Here is a 16,422-nt window from a genome sequence, read left to right on the forward strand (position 1 = left end):
TGCCTGTCCATTCAGGGGTTAAGTAGATTGTCACATGGTAATAGTACAAGTAGTGGACTTTATTTAAAATTTCTATCTTAATATACTACCTTCTGTAAATCTGAGCAGTTTAAGGGTTTTGGCATAGGTACAGGTTTAAAAATACTTCTAAAAATTAGTGCTTGGTGGTGTGCCTTTTTTTAATATCAGTATTTAAAAGGCATGCCTTGAATTGTTTTGCTGATGCTGTGCTTTCATTCTGTGTGGTACTGGTAGCCTATATATTGAAAGAATGTGAACAATAATATTAGCTTAGTATTTGTTTTATTTGTGTTTATTGGGTACTTTTTTAAAAGTGCTACTGTGGGGTGAAGTAGGGTAGGTTGTTTTTTTTCCCAGGAAGACAGAGGTATTGAATTTTATATTACTGTCTGTAAAGCCATAGAATATATTGTTGATGTTTGATTAAATGTGTGCAGTATATCTACAAACAGAAGGAAAATAATTATTTTTTTTGTACCCACTAAAATGGCATTGTCAGAAACTGGAATATATATATTCGCCAGTAGGGTAATGGAGTCAGGAGTGATTAATGGAAGTTGATATAAATGGTATTAGTTTTGCTCTTATTGATCATTATGTATTCGATTCACATCACAGAATCTCTTTATCTTTCCCTTACCATTGAAATATAGGACCCCAAGCACTAAAGATTTTTCCCCATAGGCCTTGAATTGAATCCACTGCATTAACATTGTTTCATTAGTTTCTTTTCCAGTGCTGTTTACTTATGTGGTAAATTTTTTGATGTCCTGATGTCAGATTTCTCTTAATATCACATAGAGCATTAGAACATGACAGCAGATAGACTGTATGGTCTATTCAGTCTACCCATCCACACATCCTTCTTAGCTTTAGAATCCCTACCTCTCTCTCAGAGATCCTTTGTGCTTGTCCTAAGCTTTCTTGAATTGACACGTTCTCATCTCCTTCACTGCAACAGAGAGGCTGTTCATGTATCCACCACCCTTTCTATATTTCGTTAGATTGCTCCTGAGTCTACCTCCTTTCATCTTCGTGTGACCCCCCCCCCTCTGTAGTAGTTCTTTCACAATATTTGTATATACTTCATGTTTCCTTTCTCTAACACATTGTAAGTTTCCTACAGTTTGGCAATGTTAAGAGAGAACTCCTTGTGGCACTTTTTTCCATTTTGGTGCATTCAGAAGGCAATGTCTGACCTGAGGGTTTGGTTAGGTAGGGGTGTAAGGCAAATTATGGGAGACTGTATAAGGCTGATAATTAGAATTTTAATTCAGAGGAGAGGCATGTGTAGAATATAAATGCATTGGAAAAGGTGTACCAGATAAACACAAATATCATTTGCTTTTATTTTACATTGAGAAGTTGTATTGCTTATGCAGCAGTAATAATTTGAGATATTCATACCTGTGTGCTCATGAATCTTTGTTTGTATTTCAGAAGCTGTGCATGGTGTTTCTACAGTGACTGGTTCAGGAGGAGTGCATGAATCACTGTTACAGTCTCTTGGCACACGGACTACTGACTGGCTGGCTGTTGTACTCTTAGCAACTCTACAGGCTTTATCTCATTGAACTCAATAACAATGGCTGGACTGCGAAGGCCAGCGCTGATCCAGTCCTGGGAGGAAGATGAGTGCCTAGAATATTATGGGATGTTCTCCCTTCACCAGATGTTTGATGTGATTGGTTCACAGTTAACTGAGAATGACATTGAGGTGTTGTCCTTCCTGTTGGATGAGACCTATCAGTGGAGACACCCCTTAGACCCCTCTCTCTGGGTGATTGAGGAAGATGACGAGCTGATTAGTGAAGAGAGGTCTTTTAGAGAGAGCAGAGTTCATGGAGAACTAGTTGCTGCCTGGCAAAGACAAAATCACTGGAAGGGAGGACAGGGACAGGATACTTGGGAGGATCGGAGCTTAGATGCAAATTATATCTGTAGACCCAAAAATGGGGTGGAGCTGCTGTTTGAGCTTGAAAGACGAGGCAAATGTGATGAAACTAATTTCCGACATCTCCTGCAGTTACTGCGAATCCTTTCCAGGCATGACCTGCTTCTCTATGTGTCACAGAAGAGACCAAGAACAGGTAGTGTAACCAAGTGCATAGATTGAGTCTCTTGGGAAAGGCACCTATAATGTGCTGATATGTGACTGTATTCTGGGCTTCTGAGATGTTACTTCCAAGGTTAAATTGAAAGGGAGCAATTTAAGCCATATCAAATCCCATGCCCTCTAGACTGAAGCTGTATATTATGCTCTTTGTCAAATGATTTTGGTTGACCAGTTGTGTAGTGACACAATGAAAAAGTGTTTGTTTTGGTGAATAACAGGAGCCCCTATTGTGATACCTCTTTTGTTGATCCTTTAAAGATGTTAGTGCATGACAAGGCTCTTTAAAGATGTGCATAACAAGGAAGATAGCAAGCAAGTGAGGAGAGATTAGATACTAGTGGATTTTTTTATTTTAATATTTTGAATATTTTCAGAAGATTTGTTTGATAATGACCACTGCCCATAAGTATTTGAGAATAGGATTTAACATTTATTTATTTATTTAGGGGTTTTTATATACCGACTTTCTTGAAACAGATCAAATCAACTCGGTTTACATAGAACAATAGCTCATTAACAATAACAAGTCAAAACCTCAAATAGAGGAAACAGGGTGGGAGAAGAAAGTAAAAGTTACATTATAACAAGGGCGAGCAACTGGGAATAGGAAATGAAGAGTGGGAGAAACCAAGGTAGAGAGGTATAAACAGAGAGTAGGGGCTTGAAGTCAACCTCTAGAGATTAACTCTAGCATTATAACATGATTATCTGACACTCTGCTAGTGTCATGGGATATTCTCATGTTGGTTCACTTTGCTTTGTTTTTTAGTTTCCCCAGAGAGGTACACCTATGGTCCCTCTGTGTTGTATACAGAAAAGCAGATGGACAGCTGTTTGTCTTCCTCGGCAACAGAAACCAGGGAAGAGAATTGGGAAACAGGTAATATTTATTTCTTAACTGATGAGTATTCATAGTTCTCTTCAGTTTGTAATGAGGTGCAAGTAAAATTGAATAGTGTAGAGCTGGACGTGTGTGAGAAGAACCAGTATGAGCAAATGCTCACAGCACCACTCTTGGGGCACGGCATGGCACTTCTGCTCCTACTAACCTTTTGTTTCCGCATGCTGCTGCTGCCACTTTAATTTGAGTGATCTTGTTCACAGGCTCCAGCTCCAACAAGAGGAAGCGTGTGACCCGTGGGAGGGCAAGCCGTAGCAAAAAGAGAGGGAGTAGAAATATGGATCCTCCCAAGCAAGAGCAGCTGAGCCACAGCAAGGTGACCTGTGGTAGGTATCCTCACAGTTCAGTCATGAAAGAACACTGCAGCCTTCCTTTTGTAGACTTATATTCCGAAACCTGCTATGCTTCCTGCTACAGGCCACAAGAGATTACACTGGTTCAGTCTGCTTGACCTAGTTAAATTTTATTAGCAGGTAATGTACCCCCCTTCTGTCTCCCCAAAGCAAAGCATACATTATGTGCATTAATACAAACCAGCACCAGTCAGTGAAGGCACTTGACTGTAAGCTTGTGATCTTGATACACCAACATCTCTGGGATAGAGTTAAGCCCTTGAAACTTTGCATTTTTGATATTTGGGATTTTTGCTCCTAATACAAGAAATGGGGATGATACACTTATCCTGCTTTATGTTCTCACCCTGCAAGGTATGAGGCTTGCAAATAAGACATTCTAAAATAAGTATATCCAGGGAATGCAGTTACATTAGAGAGACATTACTCTATTTTTGACTATCAGCTGGAGATCTATTATGTGAGACCTATTAATGCAAATCATTTGTCTTCTATCAGAGCGAGTTGCTTTGCCCAAAGGCTCAGTCTGGAGCATAATGCTCCTGGAGGACTGGGATGACTGAAGTCACTTTTTCTTTCATTACAGTGGGACTAGCAGTCCCTTCAGACTTAGAAACAAAAACTGTGGGTTAAACTATCCATCCAGGAGACTGACGTTAGCTGTTAACTAAAGCCATATCAAAATTTGATATATTTCTGGAGGTAATGTATGTTTAAATGCACAGCTTCATGGTACTTTCAGAGAAATCGAGCTTCTTGACACACATGAAACAGAGAGCATGATATGTAGGAGGGTCCAGCTGAGGACCTTGAGTCTTTGCTGTACACAGATACTCTTAGGGTTCTAAATATTTATGAATGGGCAATATGTGAGACTAAAAATAAATCCCAGCACTGTTATGTATTTTTGGATACCACTGCTTCATCTGATTCATTACTGTTTGTACCACACAGAATAAAACAAAACTTTTTTCCATGGAGAGCCACTGACACATTGGCAAATTGATTCCACCAGATATATCTGAGGGTTAAGTACTTTTTCTTATCTTTCCCAGCATTGCTGTTAAAGGTTTGTGCAAGTAAGAGAAATACTTTGTTTCCAGTTAAAGATCATTTTTATTATTTGTACAAACAAGTCTCAGAATAGGGAGAGGAAGTGTAAGAAGATAACCTTACTTTGGGGGAAGTCTTTGCCTTTGGACAGTGGCTCTTTGGGAAATGATTTGTTTTTCTTGGGAAGAATAACCTTGTCTTGCCAATCTGGATGCTTAGAAAATATATTTAGTGCGTAGCATGGGTGCAGCCCTTGCTTTCATGTCTGTCTTCTCATCCAGTTTCCTTCTTTGCTCTTGATCTCAGAATAGTGAAAGATTTTTGGCTAAGTGTAGGAAAAGCTTGGATTGACAGCCCAGCACTCCTCTGTCTTACTAAGTGATGACTGAAGGTTTCAGCATTATATGCTTGTCTTTGAGGCATCAATTTCCCCAGCTTCTCACTGGCATCTGCAAAACACAATATGCTACAGTATGTTTTTAAACACTGAAAAAATGCACTCGTTACAAGCAGCTTGGTATAAAATGACAATGCGCTGTTCTCATTGCCCCACAGTCCTGGTTTAGCTGAAACAACTTTTGATTTTAAGGGTCTACTCTAACCAGCTTTTCAATCCCTAAGTAGGTGTTCTGAATAGATCTTGAAATGGTTTTCAACTGTTTTGTTGACTGGACATACTGAGCTGAAGGTTCCTAAATTGACTTGAAAAGCTGAATCATGCTGCAGGCTGTGTTGAATCTGAATGCAGTGTTAAAATTGCACTGAGTTGGCAGGAGGTTTCCTTTTTCGGTTTTGAAGCTGCCGCTTTCTAAGGCTGAGCCATTTCAAGCAGCAGCTGAACCCAAAAAATGACACACTCGGCACTCAAAAGCTTGAATACAGCTAGTTTTTGCAGATGCTAATGAACAGTTGACTACATTGTTCAGTTTGTCGAGCACTGCATCTGCAGCACCACCTCACCTGACTTTGTGGCTGTGTTCTGTAACGCTGCTGAAACCTGTGCAGATCCTTCACCTCATTTCTTAGTTTTAGTCAGCCTTTGCAGGTATTGACTTGCTTACATTATAACAGAAGTCCTCTGGGGGTAACAGTTGCCTTTAATTACCACACAACACTTTCTTCTCCTTCCCCACTTCCAAATAACATTCTTATTAGAAGTGTTTCCGGTTTTGACCGTAATGTCACTGAGCTATATTTGCTGCCTCAAAGACCAGCCTATACCTGCTGTACCAAAAGAGGCTTTCTTTGTGCGCTTCATGATTTCGAAAGTACAAATGCTCCACCCATTTCATGAAATGGCACAAGAAACCGCTGGTGACAAGCTCCATAATGACCTCTTACATTAAAGAAAACCTCTCCTCCTTTCAAAAATTTGCAGGCAATGAGCTCTAAAGAAGAATCTTTTTCAGATGTTCAAAAAAAATAATTGTCAAATGCTCCTCCAAAACAGCTGCTGGTAGGTTTAAGGACAAACAGTAAGAATGTTTTACCTCCAATGTGAATTTTATTCTTTCCATTTACCCATTATTTTGGTCTGCTAGCTAATATATCTGTAACTCTAATCCTTGTTGCAAACCAAGTAAAAATATCAATCTTTCTTTCAAAAATCCTGTTCCCTGTACGTACAGGATCAGTCCAGACGGTGGGTTATGTCCCCCGTCCAGCAGATGGAGTCAGAATAAAGTTTTGAGGGTGCTGGTATATAAGCTGGTGCACCCTCCTAGATCCTCAGTATCTCTCTGACTCCAGCAGATGTGAGGAGGGGATCTCATGGTTCCCCCTATTTAGTGGTTTTCCGCTATACATATACTTATTTTCTCTCTCTTTCGTTTGATGGATCAAGTTAGTTAAAAAAAAAAAAAAAAAAAGAAGGAGGAAACTTTGTTCCTGCCAGAGGGAAACCGGTTCCCTTGGCCCCTCTGCTCATCCTGCCATCAGGACTGTCTCTTACCTGCTTTGTTTGTCTCTCGCGCTCCTTGTAGTCTTCAGGGGTAAGCTGGGGGAAGCTTGTTGTTTGGGGCTTGTGTTTCTTTTCTTTCAGCGCAGGTTCGGCGCAGCCTGAGGTGGATGCTGGTGGGGCCAGCCTCTCCCCTCCTTTCTTTCGCGGCGACTCACCTCCCCCGCGGCCCTGCGACGTTTCATTCCCCGGGGCCGCAGGCGGCAAGGAGGTCCCATTCCCCTGCCGCCCCCGGGGTTGAGGGTGTTTGGGTGGTGGTTTGAGGGCACGGCGAGCCCGCTCCTCCCACGCCGCGATCATCAGCCGCTGCGTGCTCGAGGTGCTGCGTCTGACTCGGGCCTCGCGCGATGCAACACGCTCGCTGTCCGTCCTGCGGCGGTCCAGGTCACGGCGCCTCGAGGGACGGTCCATGTGGTCGGTGCCCCCCCGGGGGGGAAGCGGGCGCCGTCCCACCGACAACTTCGCCGCCACGCTCGGAGCGCCGCGGGCCTCGAGGAGTAGCCCCGCCCCCGTCCTTGGCGGGAGCGGCGGCCATCTTAGAGTTAGAAGGCAGCGTGGGCTCAGACACGGAGGAGCCGTCTAATGATTTTTTGCCGTCCGCGCCCCCGATCTCGGATTCGGGGCTTCTGCCTTCCTCGGCCGGACCCTCCAGGGACCCTATGCCCCCGCCCTCAGCGGGGCCGCTCAGTTTTTCGGCGGACTTCGTGGTACTTATGCACCAGGCTTATTTACAGAGCCTGAGTCCTCAGGGGGGGGCAGTTCTCTCTCCTCCCCCCGCCAAGGCCCCCAGGCCCTCGGGCGCTACGACATCGGTACCGGGGACCGTAGGGGGCGGCGCCAGGGGGCCCCTGAGTATACCGCTTTTCCTAGGGGGCCCGTCGCCCTCGCCGGATCCGGGGGGCGATCCTTTGGCACAAGGTGCGTAACAGCGCACCTGGAATGCGATGATCCGCGGGTCCTTCGCATCTTTCGCAAAGAGGAATTGGCGGATCTCATCCCTCACGTTCTCAAGGAACTGGACCTCGACCCTCCCATTGAACCACCAGGACCCCCGGCTCCTTCCGTAGCCTCCGCTACCTCCAAGGGTGACCCTGTCTTGGCAGGCCTGCGCCCCATAGCGAAGACCTTTCCCATTCACGATTCTTTTCTCCATCTCCTGGTGAGAGAGTGGGATAACCCGGAGGCGTCCCTTCGGGTCGGCAGGGCGATGGACAAGCTCTATCCTCTTCCGGGGGACTTCCTGGACCTCCTTAAGGTCCCCAAGGTTGATTCAGCGGTGTCCGCCGTCACGAAGAGAACTACCATCCCGGTCACAGGAGGCACCGCGCTGCGAGATATACAGGATAGAAAGCTGGAGGTCGCCCTCAAGAAGATCTTCGAAGTCTCGGCGCTGGGGGTCCGGGTGGCTATCTGCGGTTCTCTGACTCAGAGAGCTGGGCTTCGATGGGTTCAACAGCTCCTCACCTCTCAACAGCTACCGCCCGAGGAGGCAGCCCAGGCAGACCGTCTGGAGGCGGTCATTGCTTACGGGGCAGATACTTTGCACGACCTGCTGAGGGTCTTGGCAAGGACCATGGCCTCGGCTGTTTCTGCCAGGCGCCTCCTGTGGCTCAGGAACTGGGCAGCGGACGCCTCCTCCAAGGCGAGTCTGGGAGCTCTGCCCTTCAAGGGCAGGTTTCTCTTTGGAGAAGACCTCGATCAGATCATCAAGACCCTGGGGGAAAATTCGGTCCACAGGTTGCCTGAGGATCGGCAGAGTGGTTTTCGTTCGTCTTCTGGAACTCCCAGGAATCGCTACCGCGCCCAGAGGCGTTACCGAGGCTCCAGGCCGCAGGGCCCTAGGACACCTTCCACCAGGTCGCAAACGTGGACGCGGCCCTTTCGGGGTCGCAGACCTGCCAGGGACTCCTCGGCACAGGGAGCCTCAGGCAAGCCTTCACAATGATGCCAGGCCAGTCCATTCCTCGCTGCCCCGGATTGGAGGTCGCATCGCTTTGTTTCGCGAGGAATGGACCAACATCACCACGGACCAATGGGTCCTCGACATCCTAAGAGACGGTTACGCGTTGGACTTTGTTCGGGCTCCCAGGGACCGCTTCATCTTCTCTCCCTGCGGATCAAGTCTCAAGCGCCTGGGGGTGCAACACACGCTGGACAGGCTGCTGACCCTGGGAGCCATTTCGCCCGTCCCCTTAGGAGAGGTGGGCTCGGGGCATTATTCAATTTACTTCGTGGTTCCCAAAAAGGACGGATCCTTTCGTCCCATACTGGACCTCAAGGAAATCAACAAGGTGCTCCGGGTCTCCAAGTTTCGCATGGAAACACTCCGCTCTGTTATTGCGGCGGTGCATCAAGGGGAGTTCTTGGCTTCCCTCGACCTCACAGAAGCTTATCTGCATATTCCGATTCACCCGGCCCATCACAGATTCCTTCGCTTCAAAATCTTGGGACAACATTTTCAGTTCCAGGCTCTGCCCTTCGGGCTGGCAACCGCGCCCAGAACCTTCACCAAGATTATGGTGGTGGTAGCGGCCGCGCTCCGGAAGGAGGGCATATTGGTTCACCCTTACTTGGACGACTGGCTCATTCGTGCGAAGTCTCTGTCGCAGGGACGGGCGGCGGTCGACAGGGTGGTGTCCTTCCTTCAGTCCCTCTGCTGGGTGGTGAACTTCAGCAAAAGCAACCTGCGGCCAGCTCAACAGTTGCATTTCCTGGGAGCGCGTTTCGACACGGCTCTGGGCAAGGTCTTCCTGCGTCCGGACAAGGCTCAATCTCTGCGGGATCAAATCATCCGGTTTGCTTCTCTTCAGACACACACGGCGTGGGATTATCTCCAAGTCCTGGGTTCCATGGCGTTCGCGATCAGCTTGGTGCCCTGGGTCTTTGCACACCTGCGGCCTCTACAAATGTCCTTGCTCTCGAGGTGGAAACCAGTCTCTCAGGACTACCAGGCGATTCTCCCGCTTCCTCCGGCCGCCAGGTCCAGCTTGAGGTGGTGGCTGGATCCCAGGAACCTAGCTCAAGGCTGCTCCCTGGAAACGCCGGACTGGGTAGTGGTCACTACCGATGCCAGCCTGTCCGGTTGGGGAGTAGTGTGTCTCAGGAGCTCGGCTCAGGGCCGGTGGACAAGGGATCAGTCGACCTGGTCAATCAACCGCCTGGAGACCAGGGCGGTTCGTCTGGCCCTCGTGCAGTTCCTGCCTCTGATCAGGGGTCGAGCGGTTCGAGTCCTATCAGACAATGCGACGACGGTGGCGTACATCAACCGGCAAGGGGGCACCAAGAGCCGCCTGGTCGCGTGGGAGGCCGCGCACCTGATGGCGTGGGCGGAGCGTTTCCTGGATCAACTGGCGGCGTCCCACATTGCCGGGGTGGACAACATTCAAGCAGACTTTCTGAGTCGTCAGGTGTTGGATCCGGGGGAGTGGTCTCTCTCCGACGAGGCGATGTCGCTCATCTCCCGCTGGTGGGGGACGCCGGCGATGGATCTCATGGCGTCCGCCGCCAACGCAAAAGCTCCTCGCTTCTTCAGCCGCAGAAGGGAGCGCGGCGCGGAAGGCGTCAATGCTCTGGCTCTCCCCTGGCCCACTCAGATTCTACTTTATGTCTTTCCCCCCTGGCCACTGGTGGGAAAGGTGATACGGAGGGTGGAGCGGCACTACGGTCAGGTCATCTTGGTGGCTCCGGAATGGCCGCGGCGTCCATGGTTCGCGGATCTGCTCGGCGTGTCGGTGGACGGTCCACTTCGACTCGCGCACCTTCCACGTCTTCTTCATCAGGGCCCAGTATTTTTGGAGCAGGTGGAACCCTTCTGTCTTGCGGCATGGCTTTTGAGAGGAGGGGGCTCCTGAACAAAGGCTACGCTATGCCCGTGGTGGACACACTCCTCAAGGCGCGTAAGGCTTCAACATCGGTCGCCTATGTGCGGGTTTGGAAGGTCTTTGAGGTTTGGTGCTCGGCGCGGGGTGCCCTCGCGACCGCGGCTTCCCGACATTACATCCTGGCGTTTTTGCAGGACGGGCTGGAAAAGGGTCTTTCCTACAATTCGCTCCGAGTGCAGATGTCAGCCCTCGCGTCCTTGGCTCGCGCCTCAGGCAGGCCGGATCTGTCATCCCATCCGGACATATCCCGGTTCCTCAGGGGCGTCAAGCACTTGCGGCCGCCGGTGCGTCCTCTATGCTCCTCCTGGAATCTCAACTTGGTGCTACGTGCCCTGGGAGGGCTTCCCTTCGAGCCTTTGCGTCAGGCTTCCATCAAGGACGTCACCCTAAAGACGATTTTCCTGGTTGCAATAGCCTCGGCAAGGCGTATCTCAGAGCTACAGGCGCTGTCGTGCAGGGAGCCCTTCCTGCGGTTCACGGACTCCGGGGTTTCTCTGCGAACGGTTCCCTCGTTCTTGCCTAAGGTGGTCTCCTCGTTTCACATGAACCAGGTGGTGGAACTTCCAGCCTTCCCAGGGGACGCCCCTGCGGCGCTTCGGTGCCTGGATGTTAAACGAGCGATTCTTCGCTATTTGGAGGTGACGAACGAATTTCGAATATCCGATCATCTCTTTGTCCTTTGGTCTGGTGCTAGAAAGGGCCAACAGGCGTCAAAGACTACCATCGCGCGCTGGCTCAAGGAGACGGTGGCTGCTGCTTACATTGGTTCCGGGAAGGATCCTCCGGCGGGCATCAAGGCGCATTCTTTGCGGGCCCAGGCCACTTCCCATGCAGAGTCTCAACTCGTCTCCATACAAGAAATCTGCCGGGCGGCGACTTGGAAGTCTCTCCACACTTTTTCCAGACACTACAAACTCCATGTACCGGCAGCGGAGGCTGGTTCGTTTGGGGACAGGGTACTTCGAGCAGGGTTCTCAGGGACCCACCCGGTTTAGGGAAGCTTTGGTACATCCCACCGTCTGGACTGATCCTGTACGTACAGGGAAAAGAAAATTACTTCTTACCTGCTAATTTTCGTTCCTGTAGTACTAGGATCAGTCCAGACGCCCACCCGGTGTGAACCTGCTCGATTATTATCTCCTGTCCTTCTGTTCTCTGCTCTTCCCCTTCGGGGGTAGTTGTCTTTTGTGTGTTGTTCTGTTCGACAGTTCTCATTGCACGTTGCATAAATTTGTTCGCAGTTTAAGCCTTTTGGTTGCACTTATGCTTGATCCATCATCCTTGCTCTGTCCAGTCCTCTGGCTTGGCTTTGATATTCTCGATACTGAGGATCTAGGAGGGTGCACCAGCTTATATACCAGCACCCTCAAAACTTTATTCTGACTCCATCTGCTGGACGGGGGACATAACCCACCGTCTGGACTGATCCTAGTACTACAGGAACGAAAATTAGCAGGTAAGAAGTAATTTTCTTTTAACATTTTGAAAGTTTTTTGACTGGTACATTCTCAAGTCACCGAAATCTTGTTGACCATTGATGTTGCTGTTGACCTTGTCTCTCAAACCAGCATTTAAATTCCAGGTATACTGAGCAAAGGTTGATGATTATTGAGACAAAGTCTCACACAGACTTTCAGAACATTCTCACACGAGCATAATCGAAAAGGTAAATGTATGCATTACAAAACAAACGAAGTCTGAAAGCGTAGTGTGACTTGAAGCTGGGGAGGGGCAAGAACAGTGCCAGCACTCTCCTGTTGCATGCTGGGCTAAGTAGTAATAGAAGCCCCTAGAAACCAGATAGAACAGATCAGGGTATGTAATTGCTGAGATCCAGCAAACTATTCGCAGATAGTGCTCTAGATGGGTTGCAGTGCAAACCAGTCAGTGCATGGTCTGTGAGAGGAGTTTGCCTGGCTAAAGGGCCTTGTTTATATTTAGCTGCTGGAGCTAGGCAGCCAATTTGTATCTATATTCTGGGGGCTGAAGCTCACCTTTCCATGTAGAGGCTAAAGCCCTGTAGATTCCCTTTCTTAAAAGCTGGAGTGCGCTTTCTGCAGCGTTGCAACCACCTCTATAGAGGATGAATGACAATGTGTTAATATTTTCATGTTTTAATACATAAAGAATTTGTGCTGCAGATATTAGAAATCATTTCATTCCGCATGTGTTTGCTGCAGTATTCCCTTAATTGTTACTATGATAAAAAAAAAAACTACTCATCATCCTCCATTCCTCCACCCCCGCCCCCCTTTCCCACTCTTTTGAGCCTTTAGGCCAGTACCCAAGTTCTTCTAAAACAGTCACTAGCCCTCCCAGATCCCATTAACAGAGCACTTATCTGAGTTCTTGTCATACTGTATAATTACACAATGACTACATAGCTGTTCGAGAATTTGAAGGTTAATGGGAATCTTTGGGTCTGTCTTGTTTACTGATGCTACTTATGTTACATCTTGGCTTTCCTTAAAGCTAATTCTATACTGCAAAGATAGAAATGGATACAGAATAATTGGAAACTTGACTTTAAACATTTGCAGTGGGAGGCATGGACAGACCTGAAGCTTTTTGGTTTGTGTCCCTCCATCTTTTTTGTAAAGTATTTGCGTTGTTTTGAGAATAAGGTGAAAATCCTTGTTAAATTGTCCTTGTAAATACTACATGAAAAGGAGAAATAGGACATTCAAGTATCTCTTCAAAGTGACAACAGGATTCACTGCCCTGCTGCACCAGATTCAGCCTCTTTCATATGCTGCTTCTCCCTTCTTCACATGCTGCCTCCCTCTTTTACCCTCGTTCCTACAAATTTCTGATATCTGCAGCATTTGAGAGAGAGAAGGGCCTTGCCTATTTTTGTTTCACTCAGTTGAAAGGAAATGTACTTGTTTTCATTTTTCCTTTTTTATTCCTTTTTATTCAGTATCAGTGATTTTGATTTTCTTGCTGCAAAATGTACTGTGTGCTAAAAGCTCAACCTGTTTCTCTCGGTCCACAGTTAAGATCGACCATGGAAAAAAGCATAAGTAGCCGCACAGACAAGCTGTTGCAGTAACAGACACTGGTAAACTTGGGATTAAAAAAACACAAGGTTGTTCTTTTCTTCTGCGTCTGCATCCCTTCTTACTTGAAAGTTGCTCTTTGAAAAAACAAAACCAAATAATGTTGCTATACTAGCAGACAGTGTAAAATGAAAAGAAAGGGACTAGTCTAATGTGCTATTTCTCGTTGGCCCTGGCTGTTGCAGTGCTGGGGAGAGATGTTCTTTCCCTCTTAATTGGGAAAGGGCACTACATGTCTTCACAGAACCATAACATTACCAAAAGGAGCATTGCTAAGTGAAAGCAGCAGTATTAGCAAAATACAAATTACATATAATCAGTTGACAGCAAGCAAATTTGCTCTAAATCGCCTGACTTCTGTTTTGAGTTCATTTTGTTCCTGAGGGGACAGTATTTGGAAGTTGTGACTGTTTTTTCACTGGGAAGAATCTCAGTAAAATCTGGGTACTGCTGTACTGAACCTGCTCAGCAATCCTGTATGAATATTTTGTGTGACGTATGCATTTTAGCATGAACAATGAATGACTTGTCAGATTGGGGGAGGGGGTGATGTGTGAGTGTAACAAGTATAAAAGATACATTGGAACAGAGTTGAAAGGCCCAGAGAGGAAGAGAAGGAATGTTGTGCTCTTAAAAGAATAACTAGATAAAGCAACTGTTCTATTTACAATCGGACCCTACTGCTTCAAAACTGAAAAGAGATCTAATAGGGTGCTGTTTGTGATCTAGGTCACCTGATCAGCTTGGGCACTGCTGTGCTTGGATTGATGGTGTCACTGCTGCAAGAACTAGAGGGGCAAGGAGGGTGTGGCATAATTTGTGGTGGTAATATGCCAGCTGCTGTATGGGATAACTCAGCCCAGATTTGACTCTGTTTTAATTTTTGGAGACTTGCATCCTTAAAAACAAACAAAGTCTTGTGTGCCAGTGCATCCTAGGGAAAAACTACAAATTTTGCCTTTTAGAAGTTTTGGGTTTCCTCATGGAGACTTGAATAAATTTACTGTACCTGATGGATCATACATAGTTCATAAACTTTTTAAATTTTCTGTCCTCTAAACCTAAATGCTAATAGTCAATGCAAAATCAGCAGTGCAAAGGGGAACAGTGCCTGGATTGTATATTGAAATGTTAATCTTTAAATGCAGGAACTATGGTTTCTCTCCTTTTCCAGGAGAAGAGTTGCATGATATTCACTCCTGTTCTAAATGTGGAAGGGTAGGGTAGGAGCAGTCTCCCCAGCACATATGGCTCATGGTGCTTGAACTGTTTTTAAAATAGTCCTGAGCCAGTCAGTACTGACTAGAAGAAGCTGGAATGTAACTTGGGGAAAATATTTCTAACTGTTCTGTTAGGGTGCATCAGCATTTTATATCTATATTCTAAATGTCTCTGAGATCAGCGAGTTCTTAGAGCTAGTGGATTTATATTTCTTTGCCTGATATGTTTATAAATGAAATACTCTTCTGAAAAATGGTCCATGCTTTTGTAACTATGTTTCTGTTGTATCTTGTTTCAGTAAAGCTACAAGTTCTGTGCTTCTCTGCCTGTAAACACATATATTGAGGTGAATCTGTTATAAACATTTAAATGAAAACTATCCAATTTTGGTTTTTAGAAGGGTATTTGGGGGAAGGGGGAGCATGGAGGGCAGGTCATAGATGGCCTGTTAACCATGCTAATTGGGGTGAGTGGGAGATGATGTCCAAAAGATTGATCTCCAAAAGTGAGACTAAGCTGTCGTCTTTCTCCTATTGGTGGTTTTCCACCATATCCTTTCCCCCCCCATTTGAAAATCTGCTTAGCTGCAGAAAGCAGATGCTTATATTGGCTTAGGGAAAAGAGAAAAAACATTGATTTCCAATTTATCCATTTCAGTTCAACACTGGTTTGCGGAACCTCTAGAACAACACCAAGCTGGAAGTATTCAATGGGGAACATGTAAAGGACATGCAGCTTTGAGCATAGGTTGGCAAGAGGCCACTTTATCTCCACTCTCTACACAAGTCCTTGTTCTGCCAAAGCATTGGCTGAAAACTGTTTACTGCCTTGGTTGGGGGGGTGGGGGGTGGAGTTTGGGGGTTCTTCAATCCTTCATCCTTCAAACACTGTAATGCGATTACTCTGCCATAACAGCAAAGTCAATGTGGTCTAGTAGTAACATTAGAACCGAACAGAGGGAAATCTTTGTTTTTTTGGGAAGTAGTGGGAAGAATTTTTTTTTTGGTCAGCTTAACCCATCCTCAAACAATAACATTTCATAGGTTGGAAGTAATTTCCACACATGCATGTCATATATTATTCTGACCACAGAGAACAGAACCTCAAAAGCTGTATCACAAGAACAGAATTGACATCTTATGCTATAGGACTGTTTTTAACTGAGGGCACATCATCCCTCCAGAGTTTTGTTCCGGGTGGGGGGCAAATATGATTGCACTCAAGTTGATGCTTCCACAGGTTGATGCTCCACAAGAAAGAGACATAAAGAGGAAAAGTTCTTGGCCATTGTTAAGCGTATGTAAGAAATCAATCACATGCTTTTGATTGTAATATTTGTACTCTGCAAAATCACAAAGTCAGACCCACTAGTTTTTCTTCCTTTATAAAATAATGAAAACATAACTGGTGAGATGGAAAAGTGCGCATAGTGCAGACTTCTGTTTGTGCAGTACATATATTTCAGCTATTCCACAGCTGTTTCTGTAGGCCTTTCATTTCGCCCTTTCAGTGTAGGAGCATAAATGCTTCCCTGCTACAGCTTATACCATCCCAGTTTGGGAAATAGACATGTCCAGGGCATTATTTCTGACACTACTTACTATTAAGTGAAAGTTTGCTGAAGGATAATGGAATTTGTTTTTCTTTCATTGAAGCTTCTTGCACATTAAATATTTCCAGTTTCTATTCCTTCAAACAATCTCTCTGTATATTTAATCTAAAAGAGGGATATCCGTTACAAGTTCTAAAACTATCCTGAAACAGCTTAAACTGCATGACAATGTCTCTTTTTTTTTTTTTTTCTGTGGCTTAGCTATTTGAGGATTTTTATTAATGCTTTAAAATTTTTTCCCCCCTTCT

At 46.2% G+C, this 16,422-nt stretch overlaps 1 protein-coding gene and 1 long non-coding RNA gene across 10 annotated transcripts in view; both read left to right on the forward strand.

Moving 5' to 3' along the window:
* The window catches only part of DEDD2 (death effector domain containing 2), a 140,100-nt gene that overhangs the window by 88,638 nt on the left and 35,040 nt on the right, over positions 1–16,422 (forward strand). For all 9 annotated transcript variants that reach the window (XR_003852595.1, XR_003852597.1, XR_003852598.1 and 6 more), the window contains exons 2-4: positions 1,462–2,111; positions 2,907–3,017; positions 3,242–3,364. Coding sequence is in view for 5 of the 9 variants with exons in the window: in XM_029576499.1 (XP_029432359.1) it covers positions 1,607–2,111; positions 2,907–3,017; positions 3,242–3,364 (739 nt within the window). In the remaining 4 variants the exon portion in view is untranslated. The remainder of the gene's footprint in view (positions 1–1,461; positions 2,112–2,906; positions 3,018–3,241; positions 3,365–16,422) is intronic.
* On the forward strand, positions 11,757–16,216 carry LOC115075764. The gene is made up of 2 exons (XR_003852599.1): positions 11,757–11,948; positions 13,278–16,216. It is a non-coding gene; the product is annotated as an uncharacterized LOC115075764 (long non-coding RNA).

Source organism: Rhinatrema bivittatum, chromosome 14, assembly GCF_901001135.1.
Source record: "Rhinatrema bivittatum chromosome 14, aRhiBiv1.1, whole genome shotgun sequence".
In the NCBI taxonomy this organism is placed as follows: Eukaryota; Metazoa; Chordata; class Amphibia; order Gymnophiona; family Rhinatrematidae; genus Rhinatrema; species Rhinatrema bivittatum.